Source organism: Hibiscus syriacus, unplaced genomic scaffold (assembly GCF_006381635.1).
Source record: "Hibiscus syriacus cultivar Baekdansim isolate YM2019G1 unplaced genomic scaffold, ASM638163v2 tig00112370_pilon, whole genome shotgun sequence".
NCBI classification, from domain to species: Eukaryota; Viridiplantae; Streptophyta; class Magnoliopsida; order Malvales; family Malvaceae; genus Hibiscus; species Hibiscus syriacus.
The window spans coordinates 13,340-34,083 of NW_024063316.1; the positions used below are offsets into that span (position 1 = coordinate 13,340).

Below are 20,744 nucleotides of genomic sequence, written 5' to 3' on the forward strand. Positions count from 1 at the left end.
AAATGCCATGTAATTTTGATGTTTACGTACTTATCTTTACCTTCTCCGGTGGCTGGTTGCAAAGCTTTTACCCTTCCCTTAAACTTCATGCTCAAAGGATTTACTCTTAGTTCTTGGTAAACTGACATTTTTTCACTTATAATTTCTTGCTCGCTTATAATTTGTTGTCTCTATCGACTTTTATGAGAGGTTTCTTAATAAGAACGCCGATTCCGATATTTGGGAAAAACCCACATCCATCTAATACTTTCATTACAAAATCTTTCTCCTTCCCATTGAAGAAGCATGCCATATCTAGAAATATGTTCTTCTCTCTTTCGTCCAATCCATCGAAACTTATTTGAAGTCTGTCAAGAATTTCATTGTTAGAATCTCTTTAAAGTCTTTCGATCCATTGAGTTGTGTCTCTTTCAAGTATTTCGAAACTCATCTTTTTTTTTGTTAAAAAATTGAAGGTAGTCTAAGCGGAACGTTAATTTATTGACTATAATATGATAAAATTTTATCCTAGAATCTCAAACGACTATCATATTACAGCCAGTATATTAACGTTCAACTTAGACGACTATCATTTTTCAATAAAAAATGTCGAGTTTAGAACATATGAATAGTCAGGTGATCATTTTGTAACTTTTAATAATTGGGGACTTAGCAAAGCAACACCGTATAATCGAGATCATTTTGTAACTTTTAATAGTTTGGACACTCAACAAAGTAATGTTATATAATTAGAAGATTATTTGTGTATTTTACTCAAAAAAAAATGTTGAGGGTAAAAGATAAACACCAAAATGATTATTTAATTAAATATAAAAAAATAATTTAATATTATATATTTTTAATAAAAATTAAACTACTAACGAGATAAAAATAATGTAAAAATTTAAAAAAAAATATCACATCAATATAAAAAGACTTCAAAATTATTTTCCAAAAATATCACTTAAGCAAACAAAATAAGAGAGAAATTTAATAAAAAAATAATAAGAGAAAAAAGATTTGATATATTATTTCATCTCACCAAATTTATTACTTTTAAATTTTAAAATTATCCAATTATACTATTAGAAGACTCAAAAAATAATAATATTTATATTTTTTCCATTATATTATTCCATCAAAACAAATCTATTAATCACCTTTTAGTATTAATTGAGTTAATTGCATCATATGTTTTAAAAGTATAACTTTCATTTTAAATTGATCCTAAATTTTTAAATATTTTTATTTTATCCCTAAACTATGACTATCATTATAAACTAGTCCTCAAACTTTTGAATATTTTAATTTCACCCCAGCCTATGACCTTCATTTTAAATTGGTCCCTAGACTTTTTGAACATTTCAGTTTCATCCCAAATTATACATATATATTAATCGTATCCCTTGTTAATAAAATCTTTAGGCCAAGTTATATTATGATATGTTTGAGGAAAGAAACAAAATTTAGGTTAAACTATGGTTTAAACTAATTACATATTTGGATGAATTTTGGGAATGAAATTAGAATATTCAAAAGTTTATGGACTAATTTAGAAAGAACGTCATAGTTTAGGAATAAAATTAAAATGTTCAAAAATCTAAGGACTAAGTCATAATTTGAGAACATAATTAGAATCTTCAAAAGTTTAAGGATTAATTCGGGACTAATTCAAAATGAGTGTTATAATTTGAAGATATATGATACAATTAACTTGTAATAATTATCATTTTTCTTGTTTTATATAACTTGCCATATAATCAAATTAATTTTCTAAAATTAAGTTATTAATCGATAGTATATAAAAATAATATGATGGCCTATTATTGTTTTTTTAGAAAAAGAATGGAAGGGAGAAATTCAATTTAAATTTCTTTAAATTTGACGTCATCCATTCCATCTAATTAATAATTTAGAGCGTACGAATTAAACAATCTCAGTTGTGAAGAACTTTTCAGATTCAAGCACTACATATACTAAAGATATAAGTGTTACATGTCAAATGATTAAAGTCTTTAAACAAACTTTATCTTGTATACGCCCAGATTTATATATAAAAAGGATAAATTATATATTTAGTACCTAACCTATCAGTTTTGGTTCATTTTAGTATTTAAACTTTCATTTTTTTCAAAATCATGCCTAACATTTAGTTTTTATTTCATTTTAATACCCTACAATTAAAATTTTCATGCGTTTAGTACCTAAACTATTAGTTTTAGTATGTTTTAGTACCTAAACTTATATATTTTTTTCAAAATTTAACGTTAAATTTTAACGGTATTAAAATGAAATAAAAACTAAACGTTAGGTATGATTTTAAAAAAATTAAAAGTTTAAATACTAAAACAGATAAAAAGTATAGTTTATGTACTAAATGAGTAGTTCACCCTAGAAAACAGCACAGCAGCATGTTAATCGTTATTCGTTATTAACTGGAGCCCTTTCTCGTCATTTCACTTCTTGCTAGACCACATAAAGCGTAGCGATCGATTAGAGCCCTAGGCCTTTGTCATTTCCATCCCAAGTAAAAAATCTTCGAATTCATTGATAGATCAAATCCCTCTTTAAAGGTGAATTAATTTAATTTCTCTCGTCTTTTTTTTTCTTTAAATTTCGTTAGCATTTGTATTTCAATGTTATTAGATCTAATTATGGTTTATTTGTTTTAAACATCATGCAGTTCCGATCTGATCGAAGCCTCTGTTCCTTCCGCCGATTACCGGTAAGATCTCGGCGTCGTTTCCTATTACTGTACTCACATTTGGCATAGATCTGTCTTATTTTTTGGATTACCTATGGATTTGCATCGAAGCGCTGATAACCAGCGTGTATTGAGTATTGATTTGAGCTCCAAATTAGGGAATTCTGAAGATGATATGAATTTTGTAGTCTGGAATTAAACAATTGGCATGGTTAATTTTGATACCTTGGGTATACGATGAAATCTAGGACTGAAAAACCTTTGCATGTCAATAAATTTCAATGAATATGCCTCACAAACCTTTGGACATAAGAGCTAGAGCAATGGAGATGAAATAGGTGATTTACTGGCCTTGATGATGATGTGTACCGAAATATTTGGGCTGAGGATTTTGGGATAAAAAGGGGAAAGAAGTGAAGAAGAAGAAGAAGAAGATTCAAGGAAGATGTTCTGTTTCATGATGCTCAACTGAACTAATCTAAAAGCCTTGCATTCCTATATGTACTGTATTGACCAGTTTACATGATTATCCTAACATTACCCTTAATGAAATGAGTATATTTACAAGGTCGAATATTGATAGAATTAGTATCATAAAAAAACGGCCTGAGAGTAAGAATCCACTGGAAATGGATCTTCATTGCATGGGACTGCCTCCTTTTTATCCTTATTATAAAGACATATGACAAACCTAGGGCAACAAATGAAACCCAGGGCCCAAAAGAAAGAAAAGCTTAGTGAAACAGAGACTTTACCTAAGTTTCCTGGTCATTTGTGCTGTAGTTCCTTAGATTTTGTTATTCTTTATGCTTGATTTCCTTTTCTTTTGTATTTGCTTTTGATTAGTATTTTGTTCATTTTCTTTAATGGAATTTCTGAATTTTTATTGAAAACCCCAGCCCTGTTTTTCAATACTGAAACTGAATAATTCACAGGAAAAGGAGAAATGCCTTCGCAGAAGATTGAAACAGGCCACCAGGACACAGTACATGATGTGGTCATGGATTATTATGGTAAGCGCATTGCTACCGCCTCATCAGACAGCGTGATTAAGATAATTGGGGTGAGCAACAATACGCATCAGCATTTAGCGACTCTGACTGGTCACCAGGGACCAGTATGGCAGGTGGCTTGGGCTCATCCAAAGTTTGGCTCTTTACTTGCTTCTTGTTGTTATGATGGACGGGTTATTATTTGGAAGGAAGGCAATCAGAATGAATGGAGTCAGGCTCATGTGTTTGATGACCACAAGTCATCTGTTAATTCGATTGCTTGGGCTCCTCATGAAATTGGACTTTGTTTGGCATGTGGTTCTTCTGATGGAAATATATCGGTTTTCACCGCAAGGGCAGACGGAGGCTGGGATGTATCAAGGATCGATCAGGCTCACCCGATCGGTGTAACATCTGTTTCATGGGCTCCATCGACAGCACCCGGCGCCCTTGTTGGATCTGGCTTGTTGGACCCGGTTCAGAAACTTTGCTCCGGTGGATGTGATAGCACCGTAAAGGTGTGGAAGCTCTACAACGGAATCTGGAAGATGGACTGCTTTCCAGCTCTTCAAATGCATACCGATTGGGTACGGGACGTCGCTTGGGCACCCAACTTGGGGCTACCGAAATCCACCATCGCAAGCGCGTCCCAGGACGGGAAAGTAATTATATGGACGGTTGCCAAGGAAGGGGACCAGTGGGAAGGTAAAGTATTGCACGATTTCAGTACCCCTGTATGGAGGGTTTCATGGTCATTGACCGGAAACATACTGGCCGTGGCCGATGGGAACAACAACGTGACATTGTGGAAAGAAGCTGTAGATGGGGAGTGGCAACAGGTGACTGTTGTTGAGCCATAGCACTCATCTTCTACAACCTGTTTAGTTACATCTTACATGTATGAGAAGTATCAGGTATGCTGTTTTATACAGTTGCGTAGTTTGAAGAATTATTTGTGCCTTGAAATTCTAGAACTGTTTCGACATGAATTTTCGGTTGGATTTGGATGAAGTTTGCAGACCCATGTTGTTGTTAAAGAAACTTGTTATATACATGGAACTGTTGTCCTTTACTTGTTTTGAATTTTGATGTTCATTATCTCTAATATTTGTTAATCTTTTCTCCTATAAGAATATGTCTTGGCCTTGAATGAGCATTGAGTCTGGTTTTCAGACATTTTTATCAGTGAACGGTTCTATTATATTTTTCAGATTTTCTAACAAGTATTTGAACGACTTAATATTACAAGAAAAACGGAAATAGTAATCATTTTTATACATTGAATTTTCGTAGCATGAATCGAGCAATCTCAGTGGTAAATGAATTGTTATTATTTCTTAAGGTTTCTAGTTCGAGCATCATAAATATCAGGGATGTGAGCGTTCAATCTCAAATAGTTTAGAGTTATTTTGACCATTAATATAAGAAATTAGTCGTATGATATCATATAATAATTATATAAGGAAAAAGTAAAAAAATGTCTAAAAAGCCTTGAACAAAGGATGAATACGAATAAATCTGATTGAATTGATAAGCGGACTATAATAGAGGATTAAACTACGAAAAGGTCATCGTCATTCGCAAATCAGAGTCGAGCGTCGTGAGAAAATTAACTCCGAACATAAAGCGTGAATTCAGGTGTGCATTTATCATTTGATTCTCCAGAGACTGATTAACAGTGTTTCATACTTTGGTTTTAATACCATGTTTAACAATGTAAACAAGGAACAGAAAGGGTTCTTTGACAGTGAAGTGAATTGTTTAATACTATGTTGGGGTTTTTTTTCATAGGTTAAACTCTGTAAATTACAGTCAGTGAATTGCCCAATAGTTGTGTAAATAATAGAATTACAAACTCCGACTCTTCTATTCTATTAATTTACAAAAGCTTATTTGTTATCATTCAATTTAGATTTTGAGAAAGCTTATTTGTTATCTGATCCAACGAGCATAATCTGGTATACCACAAGCCAATAAAACTGACCCAAAAGGGATTTTCTTACATTTTATTTTATTTTACAGCATTGGGATCTATAACCAGTTAATGTTTTTATTGCAAAATCCTGAAGCTGAGTCATCTAACAGCACCTCCAGTCTAAGCAACTGCAAGAAAGTCGAGTGCTATTATGCCTTACAGTTTGTTGAGCACCATTTTCCAACTACTTTCTTCCCCAGCAACTAGGCCTGTGAACCAAGAAAAAGAGAAGAGCAAGAAATACCCGAGAAAAGAGATGACGAACATGTATGTTATTCGAACTCTTCATTCATCTCGAGTAATGAAATGGATATGTTACTATCTTACCGATCTGTCGTCTATTTCTGAGCATTGTAGAGGTTGCAGTGGTTGAAACCTTTGCTGAAGACTGTCTCTTATCTTTTCATTGGTGTAAACAACACAGTTCCACCATTGCAGTTCCTCTCTTATTTCTTTAAGAGCGGTTGTTCCGTTTCTTGTTGCGAAAGCAAGCTTCGTTAGCATGAGACAGTTTCTGACTTCGAGCGTCTCCAAAGCAGGCCAAGCAGGTAGCCTCGAACAAATACTTTTCAATGTAGCCAAATCACTCGGTTCTATGACTTAGCTTTGGGATCATTTCAGCAGACACTTCTCCTGTCATGATATATTTCATTTTTCGGCAGTTTTTCACCTTGATTTCTTCAAGGTGTTTCACTTGTTGAAGCAAAGAAAACGATATGAGGGTATTCAGCTTCTTACAATCAACCACTTCAATGGTTTTTAATCATCTGAGGCATCCTTTTCTAGGGACCCTACCACCCAGAATTTCGCCCAAATTCTCTAATCGATTGAGGCTTAAATGCTCCAACTTCGGTAAGATCGTCCTTGAGATGTTGTCTCCGCTTATCAAACTAGTGATGCAGTCACATTTCGATATAGAAAGTGACTTCAAGCTTTTCAGGCTTGACAATCTATGGCTGACGGAGAGCTCGGATATAGCACTTATGCCTCCACATATAAGTAGGTCCAAGGCACTTGCAGTGGTTAGCAACCCATTGAGCCCTTTGATTACCATGAGGTCAACCCCTCTGAGAATGGCTTTCTTTTCATCATGCTGAGTAGCCAAATGGTTTGAATCACAACTCCCGGGCCTAACGGGTCGAGACACGGGATGATATTTTGGTACCCGAAAATTCTAGGTATTCGGTTTTGAACACCCCTAAATCGGTTCGGTAGGTTAACCGAATTACCCGTTTGAACACCCTTATTGTTTACTATATGAACTATTTTACTAGGATACTGTCTAGGTAAGATTTTGGAGTATAGAGGTTTATCTCTAATCAAGTTGGTAATTTCTTACGGACTTAAGGTAACCATTGAGTAGGCTTTCAGGCCCCTGGGTATTTCCTTAGATTGCATTATATACCAATTGGGTATAAGGTAAGTCCTTATGTATATAATTATCGGGGACTGCATTTCGGTGTACGGGTGGAGGGCAGTTATGTGAATTAAATAAACTTCATTGTCACTTTTATGATGTTCTATTGGATCACGATTTTGATATTATGATTTACTTCTCAATCTAATTTTTATTGGGGGTACTACCTGGTAGGATACTGGAGTTACGGAGATTCAAATCAAGCCAGTAATTCCTTATGGACCTAAGGTGACCTTTGGTAGGATCTTAGGCCCTAAGGTACTCCCTTAGGTTGGCTCCTATGCCTAATGGGCATAGGGTAAGTCCTTATGGAAGTAATTTTTGGGAACTTTATATGTGGTGCTTGGTTGGAGGGTATTACTCTGTTTTTAAAAAATTTGTTTTACTAAAATATGCTACTATTTCTAGGTTTTTTTTGGAACACACTAGACTCTCAAACTCCATCTTCTAAATCTGGTTCCATGAACGTTTTCTCTAAACTATAAACTTTCTGACTGTTACTTGAAGAGTTAAATAGTGAAATCGCAACTCGTCACTATGACTTGTTTATGCCTGGATAGCTAAGGAAATCTTCATGCTGCACCATCTATCTGCGTGACTTTTAGCATCTTTTGGTAGTATTGTGTTACTTAGCTTCTCAAAGTTCACCCCGTTACTTACCATTTCAAGTTAAAGAATTGATCTTGTACAATTATCGACATCAGTACGGGAGTTCTTTAGGTGTTGTTTGTAGAATACAATACAGATGTAATTAGGGGCATGTAGGTCACATTTTATTTGTATATGAGAATCAATATCTTGTTTTGATGTTTGTGTGTTACTGAATTCTGTTTTAATGTTTGAACGATTTCTGAATTTTCGTATTTATGTTGACATGGTTTTACAATTTTAAATTGTGTTTTACTGAATTCAGTAACTTGTTTTCATGATTTAATTGGATCGAACAGAAGCGTCCAACCAGTTCAATGATGATACGGGAAACTGTTCTACAAGCCATGTTTAAATGTCTACAAAGAGATGGAGGAGGCGTTAAAAATTCAGGGACATACATATTCTGTTCAACACGCTATAAACAAAGTATACAAAAGATATTATTTTGTCAATTATTTTTCAATATGTTTATGACGTGTTCAAAATTTAGGGACAAATATTAGGTGGGTCGAACACATTCTTGGTTAATTACATTTATAAGCGTGTGTTGTCGGTGATTATAAGATTGTTTTTTTAAAAAAAAAAACTCAAAATGCTTGTTTATAAGATTATTCTCATCACTCGTATTCGTCTAACCCACCTAATATAGGCTGGACAGTTTTATGGTAAACTACGAATTTACTACCTAAACTATCAGTTTTGGTATGCTTTAATACTAAAATTTTTAATTTTTTCAAAATCATGTCTAACGTGTAGTTTTCATTTCATTTTAAACTTAACGCGTTTAGTACCTAAACTATCAGTTTTTGTCCGTTTTAACACCTAAACTTTTGTTTTTTTTCAAACTTAACATTAAATTCTGAACGGGGTACTAAAATGAAACAAAAACTAAATTGAAAGTTTAGGTACTAAAATGGATTAAAACTGATAGTTTAGTTACTAAATATGTAATTTACCCATTGTTTTATTAACTAATTTGAAAATCTCACCGGACACAACTTCCGACTAAAATATACCAAAATCTCATCAGCAGATACGTATGTCAAAAATTAACATATTGAAAAATAATTGACAAAATAATAAAAAATGGGATCTCAGCCTTTATTTTTCTTAATTATTATAACATAATAATCAGATTTTAATTCGATCGCTTTATTATGGAAATCTTTTCACGGTTATTATCGAAATAGCCTCTAGAGTTAGGGGTGAGCAAAACTCGACTCGACTTGAAAATTTGATTTTTTTACTCGACTCGATTTGAAAAAATTTGATTCGATTTGAGTTCGAATTGTAATTTCATAAACTCGAATCGACTCGAAAAAATTTAAAATTCAAATCGAGTTATAAAATACAACTCGAATAACTCAAAATTTCTAGTAATTAGTAGATTAATTTTCAAGTTTAAGTCGAAGCTTGAGTTGAGTCGCTCGACTTTATATAGTATATGAAACCACATATGAAGAAATACAAAAAATGTATATATCTATTGTATATGATTATAAAATATCATTTAAATTAGAATTAAATAATTTCATAATATTATAAAATATTTATAATTAAATTTTAAATAGAAACTTGAAAATTTGACTCGACTCGACTCGAAAAAATTTCAAATCAAATCCAAGTTATAAAATATAACTCGTCAATTCAAATAACTCGAAATTTTTTGACTAGACTCGATCGAACACTCACCCCTATCGAGTAGGGGTGGGCATGGGTCGAGTTGGGTCAGATTTTTGGTCCACCCGACCCGACCCGAGAACAAGGAATCCTCCACCCGAGATCCGACCCGACTTGACCAAAACAAGATTTCACTCGACCCGACCCCGACCCAATATATAACTTAAAAACCCGACCCGACATGACCTGACCCAAAATAATAAAAATATTATTTTTATTCAATAAAAATAGTGAACTAATTGAAAAAATAATATATAGAGGAGTATTATTGTAATTGTTCCTAAATATATAAGGTAAAATTATATATTTTTTCGGGTCGTCTCGGTCGGATATTTTTCACCCTAAACCCGAACCTGACCCGACCCAAACATTACATTAAAAAAACCCGAATCCGATTTTTTTAAAACCCGACCAAATCAAATCGGATCGAAACCGTCGAATTCGGATATCATGCTCATCCTTAATATAGAGTGTAAGCATACAAAGCCTCGATTACAAACCTTCACTATTGACTTGTAGTTAATCCACATTTGATTTTTTAATTGAAATAAAATCAATTGTGCAATACCACAATCAAGTATGAAGGCGACAACACTAAAATTTCGCACTAATCTACAATCAATTCGATTTAAAAAGAATATCTCGAAAGAAAAAATGGTTATCCCTTTTTTTCATATATATGGGGTAAGGAGGAGGTAAGATAGTAGGCTACCCCCAACACCAGGTTGAAAGCAGCTTTCGTAAAAGACCTCCGAATTATGAAATGCCCTCCGTGGGACTCGATCCCACGACTTCAAAGTTAAGAACCTTGTGCTCTACCAACTAAGCTGGATAGTCATTTCAATATCTCGAAAGAAAGAAAGCATCAAATCGATTTAAAAAAATATATATGCCAATAAAGTTACTCCAATTAACCAAATTAAAAAAAGAATTAGTCTTTAATCTACGATCACATGTTTTTGATGGAAACATGTCCCTTTCAACTTGAACTATTCTATTCCATCTGTTTTTAGTGTGTCTTAAATTAATATATATTTACATATAAATATAAGATTATCATTCGATACTTTAGTGGGGGTGATTATTAATTTAGAGTGAGATTTATTAATTTTTTTATATAGAAATAACTAATTTTATTTTAAATAAGAAATATCCTGAATTATAATGACGATTTGTAATCATAATCGTAAATTAAACACATAATTAGGATAATTTTCTATAATCATTGAAACAAAACTAATATCTTAAGATCACATCAGGACCATATAAGAAAAGATTAAAAATCTAACCAAGAAACGCGAACAAAGATATATAGAAACATATATGATCACATCGGTAAACAAACCACAAAGAAGGATCAAGATATTGAAATACCATCGGCAAATCGCAAATTAAACTCGAACAACGTTAAATACTATCCACGAACGCAAATCGAGTATCCAAATCTAATCTGAGAGTCCAAAGCAAGGAAAATCAACAACATATCATATAAGTGTCATCTTGATTAGTCGTGGCAATATTAAATCAACCCATAGAAAAAGATAAATGAAAAACAGTTACACGATCAAAAAACATACCAAAAGACAAAAGAAAACGTACCATAAAAGTAGAAGAAAATGCACCGTAAAGGCAAATAAAAATATACCGTAAAGACAAGTAAAAACGTGTCATAAAAGAATATTTGTTAAAAATTACAAAAGAAAAGAAAATATAGATGTGATGTGATGCAAGAAAAGAAAAGACCAATGAAAAATATCAACAACTAACATTAAAGTTGGTGTCACTGTTAATCAATAAAGATAAAAAAAAGATGAGCGATATACCAACGTAAGAAAACTAGATTTATTTAGATTTTATTTTTCATAAATAAGATTTATTAATTAACTGAGTAGTTAAAAATACTGATATTGTTTTATATCATTTAAATTTTGATATTCATTTTAGAATGTAGCATCTTCACTTAATAAAAAATAATAATTTAAAAATATAATAATGATCTAAAATTATTTGAAAACGTTGATATTGACATATTAAATAATTATTTTTATACATATCAAATTTTAAATCGATTTATTCATGAATTGAATTATGTATTAATTTGATATATTTTTAAAAAAAATCATGCCCAGATTTGAATTCAGGTCCACTTAATTCAACTGTCTGTATCTTTCTGTACACACTCAACTTTTAATATATTTCACTCTAATAAATTATATTATTTAATGTGAATTTCTGTACCAATGGACATATCCTTTTGTTGGTATTTAGTCCCGAATTGCTAACGACGTCGACGATGAAAAAGGCGATGACACCAGACGAACAAGAATGACAAACTGAACCGAATTATCCCGATGGTGATGGTCACGACACCTTGTACGTAGGGACGGGCATAGGTCGGGTTAGATCGGATTTCTGGTTCACCCGACCCGACCCGAGAAGAAGATGACCTCCACCTGTGACCCGACTCGACCTGATAAAATTAGTTTTTCACCCGATCAGATCCGATAGAGAGTTTAAAAAATTCGATCCGACTCGATTTAATTTTTTATTCATTAAAACCCACACATTTTTTAATTTAAAATATAAAAAAAATACTTAATTTAATAATTGTAAACCACGTCCACTATGTGCCACCCAGGTTTGGTGCGGGCGTGCGCGTGCTGCCCCTGTACAGTGCTTAATAATGCATCAATAAACTTTTTTTTCAATAAATAAATTTAATAGTTGACCCCTTATTGGCTTAATCCCATCAATAGTGCTTACAATACTACTACTAATCATACTTTATTTATTTTTACAATAATTAACATCCATATGTCCTGTAAACGTGCTGAATAGTGCAGGTTACACTATGCTTGGAACTTGGGCCATCACGCTTTTTATGACTTTGGTTGTAAAAACAAAAGTGCTGAAAGGGGAATGGATTATTTTAACCCTAAACTCGATTCCGGCCTAATTTAAAATATTTTAATATAAAATTCGACCCGATTCGAATCTAAATTTTTTAAAAATATTGATTTTTTAAATTATAAAATATGAACCGTCTGTAACTATTTAAATTTATTTAGTCTCGTTAATAATACGAATTATGATACAATATAACAAATATATTACGTTAATGATATAAATATAGTAAATTTTATATAATTTAAATTGTTAGAATGACAATAAGACCAACGTTGTTGTATGGATCAGAATGTTGGGCAACCAAGAAGGATCATGTAAGGAAGATAGAGGCTGCAGAAATGGGAATGCTTCGATGGACATGCGGTAGGACTCTGTGGGATATGACAACAAACTCTACTATTAGGATGTCCTTGGAGGTGGTGCATGTTTCTGAAAAATTGAGGGTACGGTGGTTTGGGCATGTCCTTAGGCGACTACCGTCGGATGCGGTCAGGAGGGTAGAGTCGATTACAGTCGACGTTGCCAGAAGGAGAGGACGACCAAGGCAGAAGTGGGAAGACTGCTTGAGATCTGATTTGATGGATTTAGCCCTTACCGAGGACATGACCTCTGATAGGAAAGTATGAAGACTAAAGACTAGGGTAGTCGAGTAGTGTGGGTCACATCTCTAGGGTGTATCATCTCTGTCTTCTTTTAATGCCTTTGTAGTAATTTTCATGAATTATATTTTTTATACGTTTCTGTTATTGATATTTATGTAGGCTTAGAACTGGGCTTGCTATCGTAGACTTCTGTGTAATATTCTCTTCACTTTTAAATTTAGTCGGGTCTTACGTTTATGTCTATATGCAGAGATTTTTTCGCAGGAATTTATTTGCAGGGATTACTTCCCATTTCAAACGCGCATATAATATTAATGATATTTATGACTGCATATGAATATTGTTCAACTATGTATTTATGTATTTATTTATACATGCTTTATATTTTATCTATATTTTTAATTTTCTGACTACCGGAAGTCTTCCACGGAAGGTACTCTCAACCTGACGTTGGGGACAACCTACTACCCTACCTCCTCCTTACCTCATTACATATAAGAATTGAGTTTTGTTGTTTTTGTTGTGATTTTATAGCACTATCAGTGAGTTCCGACAGGGCAAGGATATATACAAAAGAATAAACATATATGTCTTTTTTATATGAAATTATTAAGCTAAACATATATTTTTTATGATTGCTCATCACCCACCCTAAAAGAATTTAAAAAAAAAACCGAATAGCCCCTCTTCTACGTAAATATAGAAAAGTTCTATAAATACATCAACACATGAGCTCTATGACCCACACCGATTCAAGTCATTTCATAGTGTTTCCAACATAATTACAAGCTAAAGAAATGTCTTCATCAAAGCTTCCTTCTTCAACTCATGGATCCATCTCCACCCACAATCGTCCCTTAGCCAACTTTCACCCTAAACTTTGGGGTGATATTTTCTTATGTCCATCTAAAATGGTAAGGAATTTATGTAGTATATATGTGTGTTTGCGCATCTACAGCTCTAAAAGTGTTTTAATAATTAGCTCCTCTAATACTTTCCACAATTGTGCAGAACGTTGATGGTGAAACTCAACTACAGCACGAAGAATTGAAAGAAGAAGTAAGGACGATGATTAAGGTAGACGTGGATGATGAGTTGCTGCCCAAATTGCGTTTGATTGATACAATCAAACGGTTGGGAGTGAGTTACCATTTCGAAAGAGAGATAGAGGAAGCATTGCTCAATGTTTATGACCATCCCTACCAATATGACCAAACTCTCGAGGCTGTTTCTCTTCGATTTCGATTGCTTAGAGAGAGTGGCTTTAATGCTCCCTGTGGTCAGTCTTGCACCTTCTATTTCAAATACTTTCTGAAATGCTTACACTGAATATTGGATTGAACAGAAACATTCAACAAGTTCAAAGATGATGAAGGAAACTTCAGCAAGTCCTTAACAAGTGACGTAAAGGGTTTGCTCGAACTATACGAAGCTGCACATTTACTTGTTCATGGGGAACACATACTCGAAGAAGCCCTTGCATTCACCACTACTCATCTAGAGTTAGTCAAAGCTGATTGCACTGTGGAGTATCCTCTTTCAGCCTTAGTCTCCAATGCTCTTTACCAACCCATCCGCAAGACCCTGCCAAGGTTGGAGGCTAGGCGATACTTTGCCATTTATAAAGACGATGCTTCACACGACAAAACATTGCTGAAGTTTGCAGAGTTGGATTTCAACCTGTTACAAAATTTACACAAGGAAGAGCTATGCAAGCTCTCTAGGCAACACATTACTTCTTTCAACACTAATTCATATTCAAGTTCAATCCAATTCAATTGGAAAAATAACTCGTAATTATGTGTTTTGTTTCAGGTGGTGGAAAGATTTAGATTTTGCTACAAAACTACCGTTCGCACGAGATAGATTAGTAGAGTTATACTTTTGGATGTTAGGAGTGTACTTTGAGCCTGATTACTCTTTTGGTAGAGAGATATTAACAAAAGTAGCAACTATGGTATCAGTTATGGATGACATATACGATTCATATGGCACATTGGAAGAACTTCAACTCTATGCGGATGCAATTCAGAGGTCAGAAACTTATATGTTCACACAAGAATATATGTATATGTACAAATTATAATAATTGTATTTTGAGTTATTTAGTTATTTTTATGAGACATTATTCAATATATATTTAAATTTTAATTTTAATATTTCTAACACATTTTCTCTTAAAACTTTAATTACTTTTTAGGTGGGACGTTAAATGTATAGATCAACTTCCAGATTACATGAAACTATTCTACAAGCCATTGTTAGATGTCTATGGAGAAGCGGAGGAGGCAATGACAAAGCAAGAACAATCACATTGTGTCCAATATTCTATAAATAAAGTAAATATACACGTCTCATTTTTGTAATTTTACATAGAAACTAAAATTAAGAACTTCTTTCTCAATTGGTAGAGCTCAAGGCTCTTAATCTTGTGGTCGTGGGATCGAGTCCTACTGAGGACAATTCATAACAGAGGTCTTCCACGGAAGTTGCTCTCAACCTGGCGTTGGGGGCAGCCTACTACCCTACCTCCCCTTATCTCATTACATATAGGAATAGGGTCAGCTACTTTTTTTTTTGGACAAGTTAACTAAACACATCCTCTTTCTCCATGCCCAACTCAGCTTAAAATATGAACTACTTTTGTTGATTTTCATTTTACAGTTTAAGCAATTGAGTGAAAGTTATTTTGCGGAGGTCAAATGGTACCATGAAAACTACGTACCAACGATGGAAGAGTATATGAGGGTCGCAATTATATCTGCTGCCATTACTGTATTAAGTGTCACATCTCTTGTTGGAATGGGAGATGTTGTTCCACCTGAGATTCTCAATTGGGCATCGAACAACCCTAAAATCATTGTTGCTTGTTGCATTCATGGCCGCCTCTCAGACGATATTGTTTCACACAAGGTACCTTTTTTATGTAAAAGAAAATTTGTAAGAGCATTTTCAATCAAGTTATATATATGTTGTGTGTAGTTTGAACAAGAGAGAGAGCACATTCCGTCGGCTGTTGAATGCTACATGAGAGAACATGGAGTTTCAGAAGAAGAAGCACACAGTGAACTGAAGAAGCAAGTGGAAGATGCATGGAAAGATATAAACTATGAGATGATATTTAGTGATACATCTAAGGTTGTTTCGATGTCGGTTCTTACACGAGTTCTCAATCTTGCAAGGGCATGTGAGTTCATGTATAAGGCTGGAGATGGGTACACACACGTTGGAAAAACTACAAAAGATGGGATCAATTCTTTGCTCATTGATCCAATCTCAGTCTCAGCTCAAGGAAATTAATATCTATCTGATCGGGAATCTATGCGTTATCGTGTTGCTTTTAGTGTCCTATCATGTCTAAGATATTATTTGTCACTCGTTAAGTGATTTCAGTGGTTAAAAAATTATTGTTTCTTTTCAGATCTCATATTCGAGTAATAGTATTATAACCATAAAAATCTTGAGGTCATATACCATGTGAGTAAAAATATACCGCATCTATCATGAAATGGACACGATATGTTTTTCCTTATTTGCATTAAATATTGCATATCTTTATAATCATTCAAGACTTCTTTATACCACACTTTCATGTAGTCGGAATGTTGATCTATACAGTTGATATCCCACCTACAAATATGTAGTCAATTCAAATGGTTAATTTTATATAGAATTAATTGCGTCGTCACATGTCCTTAAAGTATGATCTTTATTTTAAATTGGTCTTTAAACTTGTAAATATTTTGATTTTATCCTTAAATTATGACTATTATTCTAAATTAGTCCTTAAATTGTTGAACATTTCAATTTCATCCCTAAATTATGACCTTCATTATAAATTGATCCTCAAAATTTTGAACATTTCAATTTCATCCCCAACTACACGTATATACTGATCACATCTCTTGTTAATAAAATTGTTAGGCCAATTTATATTATTATATGTTAAAAAATAGGTTGAATTATGGTTGAAACCAATTATAAATTTGGATGAATTTGGGGATTAAATTGGAATATTCAAAAGTTTAGAGACTAATTTAGAAATAGGTTAATAGTTTAGGGATCTGAATGTTTAAAAGTTTAAGGACTAATTTAGAATAAGAGTCATAGTTTAAAGATGAAATTGGAATATTAAAAAAATTAAGAATCAATTTAGAATAAGAGTTATAATTCGAGGACATTTAAAAAATTGGAATATTAGAAAATTGAAGATGAAATTGGAATATTAAAAGTTTAGGATCATTAGACGACCAATCGAAAATCTCGTGTAACTACGTTTCCCATTCCAATAAGAGAAAAATTAGATGACCCTATTCCCATATGTAATGGGATAAGGGGAGGTAGGATAGTAGGTTGCCCCCAACGTCAGGTTGAGAGCAGCTTCCGTGAGACTCAATCTCACGACCACAAGGTTAAGAGCCTTGCGCTCTATCAACTGAGCTGGACGGGCAATTCAAAAATTAGCTGACCCCATACCAACAAGAGAAGTGACATTTATTGCAGTAGTTGCAGCAGATGTAATTCCGACCCTCATAAATTCTTCCATCGTTGGTACATAGTTTTCATGGTACGATTTGGCCTCAGCAAAATAACTATCACTCAACTGCTTAAACTGTAAATTGAAAACCAACAAAATAATAAACAATTGCATATGGGTTTAATCATTTACTCCCTGAACTTGATATATGTAGTGTCTTCCGGAGGGGTTGGTATAAAGCATTGGAGACAAAGGCTGAAAGAGGACACTCCAAATTGCCAGCAGCTTTGGCTAACTGTAGATGAGTAGTGGTGAACACAAGGGCTTCTTCGAGTATGTGTTCCCCATGAACAAGCAAATGTGCAGCTTCGTATAGTTCGAGCAAACACTTCACGTCACTTGTTAAGGACTTGCTGAAGTTTCCTTCATCATCTTTGAACTTGTTGAACGTTTCTGTTCAATCCAATATTCATGTGCAAAGTAGAAGGTGCAAGACTCACCAGAGGAAGCACTAAATCCACTCTCTCTAAGCAATCGAAATCGAAGAGAAGTAGACTCGAGAGTTTGGTGATATTGGTAGTGATGCTCATAAACATTGTTCAGTGCTTCTTCTATTTCTATTTCGAAATGGTAACTCACTCCCAACCGTTTGATTGTATCAATCAAACGCAGTTTGTGCAGTTCATCGACGTCTGGTACCTTAATCATCCTCCTTACTTCTTTCCATTCTTCGTGCTGTAGTTGAGTTTCACCATCCACGTTCTGCACAATCATAGACTTTATTTGACATGGTTATAACACTCTACTAAATGGAATTATGATAAAGAGGAGCGAATTATTGGAACACTTAACCATTTTAGATGGACATAAGAAAATATCACCCCAATCCTTAGGGGGAAAGTTGGCTAAGGGACGATTGAGGTTGGAGAAGGATCCATGAGTTGAAGAAGAAAGCTTTGAATAAGACCTTTGTTTAGCTATTAATTCTGCTGGAAACACTACGAAAGGAGATGTATTGGTGTGAGACAAAGAACTCATGTGTTGGTGTATTTATAGAACTTTTCTATATTTACGTGGAAGAGTAGCTATTCGGTTATATTTTATATAATTCTTCAAATTTAAAAAAAGTAAGCGACATCCTTATATCGTAAGGTATCTTCATCATGACACCAATCCCCATTAGAGCAACAATCTTTTAGGGTAAACTACTTGTTAGTACTTCAACTATTGTTTTGTGTCATTTCGGTCACTGAATTATTTTTTTTAAATATACATAATGTTACGTTTTGGTTTCATTGGTAATCTGTCGTTAAAAAATTAATTGAATTGCTAATGTGATATTTAAAAAATCATTGATGATGATGCATTATCTTATGATGACACGTCAGCATCATTGTTAATCTTTTAACAGTTAGTGATCAAAATGAAACCAAAACACAACTTTAGGTATGATTTTGAAACAAAAATAGTTGGGTGGTCAAAACAAAATAAAAGTGATACATTAGCTACTAAACATGTAGTTTAACCTTTTTTTTTCTTTGATGTATTATTATCCTTATTTGACTCAGTCATAAATAGAACCGGAGATACCACAACAAACAATCAGAAAAAAAAAAAAAACACAGTGAATTCAAAATAAAACATTCATTCAAAACAATATGATTAATAAATTCATTGATTTCAAATGGTATATTTTTGAATATTTTAAATTAAAATAATATCTATGTAAATTAAAAGATATCTAAATCTTTTAAATATTTCAAATTAAAAGATATTATTACCTGTATAATTATGAATATTAAAATATATCTGTTTTGAGTAAATATCTTGGAAATTCCCTATAAATATTGAGTTAACCTGCTAGGTTAAATACAAGTTTTGAAATCTCATAATTCAAGAACTTTAAAATCTTGAAAAATATTTTCTCTCGTTCTCTAGTTTTCTGGTGATAGGCAAACGCAAGAAATGGTTAGTGATCTCGAAAGTTTGTGTTATTGTTTATTGATCATCTAGTTGTTGTATCTTGGGAGACAGATTAAAAAATATCTCGAGCACCAAGGAGTTACAAAATATTTGTCTTAAGGAAACTGTGTACCGAAAGACCTCAACTATTTACGATCGATTGATCTATCAAATAGAGTATTTCTTTCTATACTAATTTTTATTATTATTTAATAAGTTTAATTTCATTTGCTTTATTGTCTCAGGTATGATTATGGTCTCGGATTGTTATACTTCTAACAATCCTAAGATAGAGTAAATTCGTTATGTATCATTAATATTTATAATGATATTTGAATACTCTTATCATTATTTTTCTATATTATTTTTGGATTAACGACTTTTTCTAACAATCTTAAGACAAAGTTAATTCTATTTTCTACCTTTCTTTAATCCGAGATGATTAGAAAATTGTGATAAAAGTGAGATAGCAAATAAATTTGTTTCAAGATTTATCCTACTATATTAACGGGTTTGCTAAATCTCAAAGTGGACAAATTTGTTTAACAAAATTTGCCGTGAAAGTAACATTGATTACGAAATTTATTTCAAAACGTTGATTATATTCGATAACAAAATCAAGAATAAATGAGAATTAGTTTTCTATTTATAGGAATTTATTATTTCTTGTTTAAAATCAATTGGGATTTTAACAGAATTTATTTGATTACTATTTATAATAGAAATTGTTTGAAAGTAATAACTTTTTTATCGATTTACTTTCTAACTAAATTTTGTTGGTAGAATAAATCATAATTTATTTTTCGTTTATTATTGGAATTATTATTAATTCTAATTTTGTGTGTTAAGCAAAATCACGATTGTTAGTGGTCATGAGTCACAATGAGAAGGTTGTAAAATCCTGTGAATAGAATTTTAAGATTTAACAACATGAGATGTTATATTCGGTCATATTGAATTTGGCCAAGTATCAAATGATCCTCCTATTATTAGAGAGAATGAAGTAAACGTTATTACCATATTTATTATTTTTTAAGTTTGAGATTATTTTGACTTCTTATACTAGAACTACATCCCGAATGGATTGTCAAATGCACTATATAAAGTGTATAGTATCCATAAGATGGATAAAAGAATTATGGATGACACTGGATCATAAATATGAAACGGAAGATACTGATACTAAAGAAATTTTAGTGGTCAAGTTCTTAAAATCTATAATAATGGCACAGACGAGAGAGAATACATATTTTATTATCTCCATTAATGATAGCAAAAGTATTGCTATATATTTTTGAAAAGAGTAAAAATGAAGTTATAGAGAAATTTATTTTCTATAAACATAAAGTTGGAGATCAACTTAATAAATATATTAAGATGGTAATAAGTGATAGTGAT

At 32.7% G+C, this 20,744-nt stretch overlaps 3 protein-coding genes across 4 annotated transcripts in view; 2 read left to right on the forward strand and 1 right to left on the reverse strand.

Moving 5' to 3' along the window:
• LOC120178726 (TMV resistance protein N-like) overlaps positions 1-20,744 on the reverse strand; it is a 77,563-nt gene that overhangs the window by 4,973 nt on the left and 51,846 nt on the right. The window lies entirely within an intron of this gene.
• On the forward strand, positions 2,481-4,745 carry LOC120178728 (protein transport protein SEC13 homolog B-like). 2 transcript variants are annotated; one of them, XM_039184523.1, is made up of 4 exons: positions 2,481-2,552; positions 2,663-2,704; positions 3,619-4,564; positions 4,606-4,745. In XM_039184523.1, exon 3 carries the CDS (start codon positions 3,630-3,632, stop codon positions 4,533-4,535), a length of 906 nt encoding a protein of 301 aa, XP_039040454.1. In that variant the 5' UTR covers positions 2,481-2,552; positions 2,663-2,704; positions 3,619-3,629; the 3' UTR covers positions 4,536-4,564; positions 4,606-4,745. The 2 variants fall into 2 exon arrangements, with proteins under 2 accessions (XP_039040454.1, XP_039040452.1); XM_039184521.1 differs by having other exon boundaries at positions 3,619-4,745.
• LOC120178735 ((+)-delta-cadinene synthase isozyme XC14-like) lies at positions 13,658-16,273 on the forward strand. Its single transcript, XM_039184532.1, has 7 exons — positions 13,658-13,821; positions 13,919-14,186; positions 14,253-14,631; positions 14,723-14,941; positions 15,108-15,246; positions 15,572-15,820; positions 15,890-16,273. The coding sequence occupies exons 1-7, from the start codon at positions 13,705-13,707 to the stop codon at positions 16,205-16,207; spliced, it is 1,689 nt and encodes a 562-aa protein (XP_039040463.1). The 5' UTR covers positions 13,658-13,704; the 3' UTR covers positions 16,208-16,273.

What these genes read in the sequence shown, in the direction of transcription:
- LOC120178728 (XM_039184521.1), top strand. Translation starts at nt 3,630, where the DNA reads ATGCCTTCGCAGAAGATTGAAACAGGCCACCAGGACACAGTACATGAT.
- LOC120178735 (XM_039184532.1), top strand. Translation starts at nt 13,705, where the DNA reads ATGTCTTCATCAAAGCTTCCTTCTTCAACTCATGGATCCATCTCCACC. An exon ending in TGGCTTTAATGCTCCCTGTG is followed by an intron (nt 14,187 to 14,252) that starts GTCAGTCTTGCA and finishes TGGATTGAACAG; the next exon opens with AAACATTCAACAAGTTCAAA. An exon ending in TCCAATATTCTATAAATAAA is followed by an intron (nt 15,247 to 15,571) that starts GTAAATATACAC and finishes TTCATTTTACAG; the next exon opens with TTTAAGCAATTGAGTGAAAG.